Source organism: Thunnus thynnus, chromosome 19, assembly GCF_963924715.1.
Source record: "Thunnus thynnus chromosome 19, fThuThy2.1, whole genome shotgun sequence".
Taxonomy (NCBI): Eukaryota; Metazoa; Chordata; class Actinopteri; order Scombriformes; family Scombridae; genus Thunnus; species Thunnus thynnus.
The window spans coordinates 2,857,518-2,868,221 of record NC_089535.1 but is presented as its reverse complement, the minus strand read 5'-3'; the positions used below and the strand labels follow the sequence as shown (position 1 = coordinate 2,868,221).

The 10,704-nt window shown below is 37.1% G+C and overlaps 1 protein-coding gene across 1 annotated transcript; it reads left to right on the top strand.

The window, feature by feature from the left end:
- Nucleotides 1–51: 51 nt before the first annotated feature.
- On the top strand, nt 52–3,201 carry LOC137170901 (L antigen family member 3-like). The gene is made up of 3 exons (XM_067574532.1): nt 52–160; nt 2,507–2,635; nt 2,744–3,201. Exons 1-3 carry the CDS (start codon nt 111–113, stop codon nt 2,856–2,858), a joined length of 294 nt encoding a protein of 97 aa, XP_067430633.1. The 5' UTR covers nt 52–110; the 3' UTR covers nt 2,859–3,201.
- Nucleotides 3,202–10,704: the final 7,503 nt, after the last annotated feature.

Below are 10,704 nucleotides of genomic sequence, written 5' to 3'. Positions count from 1 at the left end.
CCGCTGCACGGGAGGAAAAACAGCGTCTTCTTCTTCTTCTTCTTCTTCTTCTTCATCTGCTTCTTCAGTCGTCACTTCCGGTCACTTCACTCACTTCAACAACAATCATAATGGCGGCGGCCGACGGAGAAACGAACCACGGATCAGGCAAACTGGAGTTGTATCCTTTAATGTCAGCTGCGGGTTTTTATTTCTGAGTCTTGTTTGTGTGACAAAGGTTAGTTTTTCTGTTTTTGACTTTAATTCATGATAAACGCAGTGAAACATTCGCTTTACGGGACATGTTTCTGCTGCTGAGCGGCTGTTTCACCGCGTCTCATGTTAATATTCTGGTTTTTAATTAATAATATTGATCTCTGGGCTCTGATGTTGGTGGTTCTGTCAGCTGATAGGAGATGGTAACGTGTCCGTGTTTTGGTCACAGCTGATCTGACAGGTTTGTTGTTGTCTGCTAATATAAGATATTACTATCAATCTCATCAGTCAAACCAATCAAGTTTATTAGTCACATGCAATCATTCAGGATCGATCACAGTGTGTTCATCAAACTTCGACAGCTCGTTTGTTGTGTAGAGCTGAAACTAACTAAGTTTGATTAATCTGTTGATTATTTTCTTGATTAATCGATTAGTTGTTTGGTACATAAAATGTCAGAAAATGAAGCTGGAATCAGAGAATTTTAGCATTTTTTTTCTTAATAAATGATCCAAAACGACGAATTGATTATCAAAATAGTTGGTGATTTATTTTCTGACGATCAACTGGTTATTTAATCAATCATCATGAATAGAGACAAAGATAGCTTCTTAAAAATACTAATTACATAGTTGGTTAATAACTTGACTACAGCTGCAACTAATGATTGTACTGATTATTCTCTCAGTTAATTGATTATTCATGTGGTCTGTAAAATGTCAGCAAATTGTGAAAAATGCCATAAGTTTCCAGATGTCATGGTTATTTTTAAAAATGATAATGTTAAGGTCAGATAAGATAAGGTTTATCATCATAGAGAAGGATTAAAACCAGAAAATATTCATATCTGGGAAGCAGGAACCAGTTTTGCCATTTTTGTTTATAAAAATGATAAATCGATTATCAAAATCATTGATCGACTGATCATTTCATCTCTAAACTGGACCTGTGACCTCATCTGGATCTTTATATTGAAATCAGAGCTGAAACGACTAATTGATTAGTTAATCGATACAAAATCAATCAACTATTTTGATAGCTGATTGATCATTTAAATAATTTTAAAGCCAAAATGCCAAAACGCCAAAACATGACATAGTTCCAGCTTCCAGTTGAGATGATTTTTTGCTTTTCCTTTACTTGTGTGACAGTAAATGAAGCCTGTCGCCCAGCGCATGATAGCCTAAACGCTTGATGGATGATGGTTCGTCATTTCTCATCCAAAGCATGAAATTAAACGTAATAAATGCTACAGTATCATCTCACAGGCACTGACTGGGTCTTTTTCTTGTTTTAAGGACATATGGAATTTCCTTATTTAGAGCTGCAACGATCAGTCGCTCGACAGAAAATTAATCAACTATTTTGATAATTGATTAATTGTTTGTCATTTTTCATGCAAGTATGCACAAAATTCTCAGGTTCCAGCTTCCCGAATGTGAAGATTTGCTGCTTTTCTTTCTGATATATGACAGTAAACAGAATATGTTTAGAGTTTGGGCTGATCTCCTTGAGCTGTGAGAAATAAAAACTGGCATTTTTCACTGTTTGCTGATAATTCATAGACTGATCGATTAATCGAGGAAATAATAATCATTAGTTTCTTTTAATAACAACTTACCAACTTATGTTACAATGAGAAAAGTTTTTTTAAAATGAGATACGTTTAGTTTGTGATATAACAAGAAAAAGTGATATGACAATAATATAATAATTGTTTATCACTTTGTAAAAACAACGATGAAAGACGATAAGAGATGACGTTAAGAGATGACGTTATATAAAAGCAAATTTATACTAATCTAATCTAGTACATTTTTAGAAGAGTTTTAAACGTGTCTGTGAGCCTCAGATCTTCTCGACCCCCCATGTTATTAATCTGGAGTTTGGAACAGTAAGTAAAGACCTGCCAGAGGATCTGGCCCAGAAATACCTTTAAAAGTGAGTAATAAATTCTTAAAATCAATTCTAAAACCGGCCGGCAGCCAGTGGAGCGATGCCAGAACCAGAGTTATGTGATGTCGTTTGTTAAAACCTGTTAAAAGCTGCTGCATTTGGACCAACTGAAGGCGTGAAAGTAGTTTTTGGCTGATGGCAACTAGTAATAAAATATCTCTGAGCACTGAGCAAATATGTTTTGATCATGGAAGCAGCAACATGCCGCCGTACTAAAGCCATCAAATTTCAAACATTTCAGGGGCAACTGGCTGTAACTTTTCGGGACGTGCTGTTGATGTCTCGTCTGTTTTTTATTTGTGAGATTCTTGTCAAACATCAGACACTCCCGCGGTCTTCCTTGACCCTCCTGCAGTTCTCTGGACGTTCCCTTCCCGTCGTCCCGTGAGGCTGTCATCGCTCTGCGCTCCCTGTCGCCGGACCGAGAGCCGAGGAAAGGCGGCATCAGCAAACATCTGACGGTGTCAGGCAGCACGCTGTCTGTGTGAGAAGTGCCGTCCCTCCTTCACACCTGCTCAGCCTCCATCTTTACACTGTTTACTGTGTTTTATGTAACAGTCTCGTTAACGCCTCCTTCCTCCGTGTGTTTCAGGAGGTGGAGCGCCGACGAAGCTCGAATCCTCCGCGTGTCCGTGACCTCGTTTCTGGATCACCTGTCGCTTGTTATGGAGACCATGGAGATGTTCGGGTCACCTGTTCCGCAGTGAAACAAGACGAAGGATTCAGGCTCGAAGCTTCCGATCCTTGGTGACGGTTCAGGTGCGACGCCTGGAAGAAACACAGGTTGAAACTGTGAGGTTTGAAAAAGGACATTTGAGCAACTGGCAGCTGTTTTAAACCGTAAATTGTTCAGGCGGTTTTTATTTTAACTTTTTGTTTAAAAGTAAAAGACAGTTTCTGGTGCCTGAAAGATCACAAAGACGTTATCTGTACAGCAGGATGTTTGCTGGTCGATGGATTTAAATGTGTGTACTGTACAGCATTTTCTTAAAGAGTGACACAATGAATATTTAGATTTTTGACAATAAACCTAATTTCAAAGATTTGCAACTCTGTTTCTAAAACCTTCTTGTTCTCTTTGCAGCAACAGTAACTCATTTGAATTATACTTAATGTGGTCTGATCCTTTTCTTTATGATCCTCAGTTTCTATGTCAGTAGTTCAAGGTCACTATTTCCTTTTTTTTATCATCAAGTGAACTGGTCTTGCTATGACTTCCAGTAACACTGACAGACCAGCAGAGGGCGCTAGATCATTGAAAATCTTGAAATTTTGCTGATTTTGTTTCAGAGCAGCACAATATCATCCTTGTCTCCCAGGAGAGAGACAGAATAAAAACATCAAAGTAGGTTTTTTTTCCAAGTAGTCACATCTCTTTCTATCCATCCGATTACTTCTCGCATAAAAGATTTAAGAACAACAACTCGTGGATTCTGTGAGACGGATACTGAGACTAGAGACATGTTTCTTCCAGCGTGAATCTGTGCAGGAATTCTGGCTTCAGTCTGAGGCTGTTTGTGGACATGTGACCCTCTAAATGTAATATCTTGGGAGACAAGATTTTAGAGAAAACTTAAATTAATTTTAATTTAGAGCCACAGCAATCAGGCAGTTAATCAATTAGTCGATCAGCAGGAAGTTAATCAGCAACTATTTTCATAATCAACAGTTTTAGTCATTTTTCAAGGAACAACGACAAACATTTGATGGTTGTTGCTCCTCCCATCTGATGACTTGCTGCTTTTCGTCGTCTTTACAGTAAACTGAATATTTTTGGGGTTTTAGACTCTTGGTCGAACAAAACGAGACGTGATGACATCAGCTTGAGTTCTTGGAAATTGTGATGGATAATTTTTGCTATTTAATGATATTTTATAAACCAAATGATGAAGCAAAAAAATAATCTGCAAATTAATTGATAGGAAAAATGTATTTATTTATATGTTAGTTTTTATTTAACCACTGAGATTAAAAATCTCTTTTAAGAGCGTCCAGGCAACAACAAGGACAAACAACATAAAACACAAATATGTCTCAAAATATGTCTCTATATCTAGTTATAGATCATGAATCAAATGTTTAATAAAGTCACATGAAATATTACATCCTAAAGACAAGTTAATTATTTTGTAACTGGTTAATTTATCCATCAGTTTTCTGCCACTCATCTGGGTCCAGGTCACATTAATTGATTGATTATATTAGAAAAAGTTATCATTACACACAGCTGGGAAGTATGATCAAATATGTGATATAAATGTCAATAAATTCACATACTTTTGGTCGTTTTTTGACCAAACTGCCAATGAAAAAGGTGTTAAATTGCATTCTATGTGGTGTTAAAAACGTCTATAAAAGCTTTAATTTCCTAAAACACAAATTGATTTCTTCACATAGATGCTTGTTTAGTCTGATCAATGGTCTAAAACCCCAAAATTATCAAGTTACTGATCAATTTATCACACAAGATGAAGAAAAATGGTAAGTAGGCACAACTGAAAAGCTTCATCTTGAGAAAGTTTAGTATTTTCTCTTGAAAAATGACAAAAGGATGAGAATTAATTTTCAATTTATCGTCTCAATGGTTTTTAGGCAAAAGACAACAAGCGAACACTGATTAGATGTGGATTATAAACATTTAAAATCATTCAGAGTGATGTTTAATTAAGAAGTCTTAAATTAAATTTGTTGAGTGCTGCAGAAACTTCTCTTCTTAACTGTTTTCACAGGTTGAATCAAACATCCAAACATTTTATTCATCAGTTGTTGTCATAAACTGATTAATCTGTAGGTGAACAGCTTTCTGTAGCTGACAGAATAACAATGAACAGAAATCACAGTGAGGAGGAAATGAAGTTTCACAGTGAGTCACAGGACTGACAGTTCGAACGTCTTCAGACGAGACACACAGATGATCAGATGTCTCTTTTCTCCTGGAAACGCTCACTTTGTTCTCTTTCTTTTTTTTTTTTAACAAGAAAAGCATTATGTTACTTGGAACTGGCAGTAATTTGCTAAATGTAGACATAATTTCTTCAGTGAGCCGAAGCACAGAAGTCAGTTCATATTCCTTCATTTAATCTTCTGTTTAACTGACAGGTGGAATTACAGAGAGTGATTATGGCAAATCTCACTTCTCCTGTTCGCTCCGCTGACACGTTAATGGCTGGATTTGTCTCATGTGGTCAAGAAAAAAAAGAGTGTATAACTCGATATTTTATTCTGAATAGTAAGATTATTTTACACAGCTGGTCACAGAGTATTATTAATGTCACAGGTTGGTACAAACCTACATTACTTAGAAATGTATTTCACCAAAAGTTCTCATTACATGCAGGTACGTTATCATCAGCTGTAGAAACAAGTTTAATTGTCTCCATGAAGAGAAAAGGTTTGTTTATTATGTGATGATTCATTACCGCATTAACTGATGTTTTGTCCACTAGTTTTCTGCAGAAATATCATCAGTTTTTAAGTTGATATGTTGAACTTGTTAGCAAACATCCAGCAGTTACGGAGCAACATTATCATTCATTTGGAGTCGTGTTTCTGTCCACCTGGTGAATGTGAGTCCAATATTCACTCTCTTTTAGCTCTGTTTTTGCTCTCTACCAACTCCTGAGGGAAATATCTGGCTCTTTAGCTGCTTAATGCTCCACTATGTTCACCAGCTAGTCTACAGCTAACTGTGTGTTTGGTGCTGAGCAGGTCGTGTGTACAGCGGTGATGATTTGTTGGCAACATACAGTTTAGTGCAACCCAATAAAACAGATATTCTTTTTAAAAACCATGACAGTGGAGGCCACACATCATATTAAAACTGCATTTTTTTGGGTTTGTTTTCAAACAAGTGACTCATCATCGCTGGCATTTAAAACACTTGCACGAATGACAAGTGCCTGTTAAAGCGCGCCGTTAAACTGCTGCTGCTGTGAAGTAGAAGTTAAAAACCGAAGCTCAGATACATCAGAATAAATGTGAGGGCAGGAACAGGGTTCAGCATTTAAAATGTCAGAGTGGGATCTGATGCACACCTACTGGTTCAGGCCCGGTCAACCGGTTCAGGGCTGTTCAGTATGATTCAACAGCGTTTAATGAACGAGGGGGCGTTGTGATGAACTGTAGCTGCTAAAACCTACAGTTTGTACAACTATGAGGATGAGACGACCTGCAGACACGACGTAAATAATTTCAGGTCAAGACTTATTTGTTATTGTTTGTTTCTTTAGGTACTTAAACAAAGAAATCTAATATAAATCCAAAACAAAGCAATCCATAAAAGACTCAAACAAATGTATGAAATATCAAGTTAGCAGTCAGTTAGCTTAGCTTAGCATAAAGACTGGAAGCACAGGGAAACAGCTCACTAATCAACATGTTATATTTTGTTTCTGGGACATTTCTGAGTCAGATTTTGTGTTTTCTGTCTTTGTTATGATCATTTTGTGTGTTTGTTTTATATAAAATGAACTTCTGTCGGCAGGTTTTGTGTGTTTTTTCTACATTTATTACCTCATTTTTTATATTTGCAGCTTATTGGACGACACCACCGAATAGCAGAGCTGCTGATTTTTTTCTTCTTGTCCTTTCAGCTTGATGTTTGTTCTTCTTCTCTGTGCAGAATGATGTTTGCAGTTCGTTTTCACATTCATCTGCTGAAAGAGGAACAATAAACACTTCAAAAACAAAATCAAACTTTTGCACCAAACGGCCACACTTCATTCATATTACCAGATTTTTTTTGTCCAACCATCTTCATGCTGTCGTGCTCAGTGAAAAGCACTTTCATCTCTGGTTGGCTTTGTCATAATAATAGTTCTGTGTGTGGAGAATTTTTGCAGAGAGAGATTGTTCAAGTCTACAGAAACACAAATATACTGTTGAAATAAAACTTTTTTATTTTTCTCCACAACAAATCAGTGCAAAACACAGCGTTTAGCAAAATAATATGCTCTCTATCGAGGTCTGTAAACAAAAGAAAACTGAGGAAAAAATATACAAAAAAAAAAATGTACAAAAAATAAAAGAGGAAAGAAACATACAGGCTACATCTCGACGCCTAGCTGAGTCCGGTCACAGCACCTCATCAGCATCACAGACAACATCTTCGCTGGCTGGACATCAAAGCTTCTTCATCACATTCCTCTTCCTCTTCCAGCACACAGAGCTGATGGTCACACACCTTCCACCGCCACGCAGAGAGGAACTCTTCAATTGCATTGAGAAATCCAGTCGGGTGGAAGGTATTGAAATTGTGGATGGTCAACAAACCAATTTTTGGACCAAAGCTGCACGATGGAAGTTGATGTTGTCCCATAGTGCAACATATCGGTGCTGCTCTGTGTCATCTGTGTGGTCCGCTGGTATCAAATGTTGTGCAGTCTGTTCAAAAATGTGAGTATGTGGGCTGCATTGTGTGGACCGAGGTTGGCACGGCGATGGAGGAGACCTTCATGTGTGATGGCAGCAAACATTGTGATCTCTGTGGGATCACATTAGCATCCGTTTCCAGTACTCTCTGAAAACAAAAACATATTTATATCTAAAAAAAGAATCAGTCAATATGGTGTAGTACGCTACACTGGGTGTAGTGTAGGGATGTGCAGAGATCCCAGTATTTGTATTTTTATTTTTATTTGTTGAGGCAGCAAAATTATTTGTATTTGTATTTGAATAAACGTGTAAAGAGGCTTAAAAATCCTGTTTTTGTTTTTCTTATGCTTTTGATTTTAGAAAATTAAAGTGTTACAATAAGTGTTCATTAATAAACTACCTTATGAAGGAGGTCCCCACACCGGGTCTTGAACTGGAGTCTCCCAGATCATAGACGACTGCGCTGATTACTGCAAACAGACTTCTACCTATTTATACACCCATAACACAGAGACAGCACAGCGTTTAACATGTAGGGAGGAACTTCAAAGGTGATTCTTGCTTTGCACTTTTCATTTATTGCCTATTTTTTACAACCTAACTTTGTGGAAAGGAGAAGGGGAACAACAGGTTATGGAGAGTCTCTTGGGAGCACTTTGCTTGTGTCAATAGCTCAGCTTTATCTCTGGGGAACACCCCCAACAAATCATTTTTAGAATATTTGTATGAAACAAATATTCGTATAAAACCCACTATTTGTGCTTTGCTGAATAATGTATTTGTATTCAGTAGGTAGACTCCTAGTGTAGTGTTTAATGTCTCAAACCTTTGATTCTTTCAGAATTTCTCTCAAAAGGCTCCGTGTGGAGAATACGGGTCAACGTGGAGTCTAATTGCATTATTTGCCATCTGGACATACGAACCCTTAATGTCTTTGTCTCTCAGTTCTTTAGAAAAAACAATAACATACCACAGTATATTGTGGAGGATTATTGTACAGTTATAGATTGAATGACATGGCAGCCGCTCATGAAGTAAACAGGTGACACACAACAACTGATGTATAATTTGTGGAGTCCTGAATTATGTAGAGTGAATGAAGATGTGGAAATGTACCTGTGCTCCAGTCTAAATGTCCTCTCTCATCGTCAACCCAAGATTGAGAACATGGTCAACTAACATTCCCTGGATTTCATCATAAAGTCGTCTTCTTCCTTGTCCTCTTCTTTGTCCTCTTCCCCCTTCCTCCCTTTACCTCTTCCTCCTGCTGCTCTGTTGGCTTCCATTGTTGTAAAAAGGTGCTCACCTTTATAATGCTCACATCCTGATCGATGAGTCGACAATTAAGCAAATATGTGTTTGTCCAGGCGGCTCGTTGGTCCGTGGGTTTGGCATTTTGAACGGCTGTGTTTTGAAACAGGTGACTTTATGTCAGATTCCTTCCAGTCTTATGTAGAGAAACGTGTTGCAAAAAGTGACGTGTTGAAATGAGTAAATGTGTTTTGAAGACTTCATCTGAGGTTTTGCTGTCTGAATGTCAATAACTGTGCTTTATGTGTCATTTTAGCTTGTTAGCAACTGAAACAAAACTGTAATACAACTTCTATAAGTGAGTTTATTTATTTATTATATTATACAGTGAAGTACAGCTTACTGGGCGACACCACTGGATAGCAGAGGTATCATTTACAAACAGGCTCCAAAGGGTTTTAATGAAATGAGAGAAGTCTTTTCCATTTTAAAGGTATCCTGTGGAGTTTTGTAACGCCAAAAGCACCAAAGAGAAATGGTTTTACGATTACGTCATCTTGCAGTTGATTTCACACCATTCTGCAGATTAACAGTTGGTGGCGGTAACATGCCAACAATCAGCTTTATAAATGTTTTAAATGCACTCAGCGTATTTGCCTTTAGGTGTCTAACACTGAATGCAAACAGTAACTTGTCTTTGTTTACAAGGTCTTTCTCGGTCACATCTGAATACTCGCACCTGTTTAAGTTTGTCCTGTTTACCTGAGCAGATGGTCGGCTGAGAAGTTCAAATGCAGACGAGCAGCTGTGAGGCTGTTAGTTTACTTCAACTTTAAGTTGTTCTTGTCAAACTTTCTCAAGTTTTAAAATAATTTTTTGTTAATAAAACTTGCTCTGTTTTCCTGTTCCAAACATCTACTGCTCTGTAATAAAACTTATTCTCAAACAGGTTTTGAAACAAATATATAAGTGAAATGAACGACAGGACAGTTGTGTTTACCTGCTGCTTTCCTCCCTTTAATGTTAACTACTAACTATCTTATAAATAAATTATATGAATGTCATCGAAAAGTAATACTCTGTACTTTACTTGAGTATTTCCATGTGATGCTACTTTCTACATTTCAGAGGGAAATATTGTACTTTCTACTCCACTACATTTATTTGACAGCTTTAGTTACTTTTCAGATGAAGATTTGACACAATGGATAATATAACAAGCTTTTAAAATACAACACATTGTTAAAGATGAAACCAGTGGTTTCCAACCTTTTTGTCTTTTGACGTCTTACAAAAAGCAGTGTGTAGTCGGGGTCACATTTCACATGTCTATGAGTTGTTAACAGCTCCACCAAATAGTGATTTTTCCCTCTAAACTTCTCACATGCTTTCATTTCAATAAATGTTCAAATGATCCAATATTTCAGCAAAAATCAAAGATTAGAGAAAAAGTCCAAAAACTGAAAACAGATTTGTGTATCAGAACTTTGTTTTTTCTTCTTTCCTCTCCCATTAATCATCTCACCACCCCTCAGATTTATCTGCTGACCCTTTGGAGGGGCCCGACCCCTAGGTTGGGAACCACTGGACTAAACTAGCTAACTGTATATAAAGTAGTGTAAACTAGCTCCACCTCCAGCAGCTACAACAGTAACATGCTGCTCTAACACTGATGCTTCACTATTAATAATCTAATGATGTCATATATAATAATATATCAGTCAGAGGGACCAAACCACTACTTTTACTGCAATACTTTAACTACATCAAGCTCATAATACTTATGTACTTTTACTGCAATACTTTAACTACATCAAGCTCATAATACTTATGTACTTTTACTGCAATACTTTAACTACATCAAGCTCATAATACTCATGTACTTTTACTGCAATACTTTAACTACATCAAGCTCATAATACTTATGTA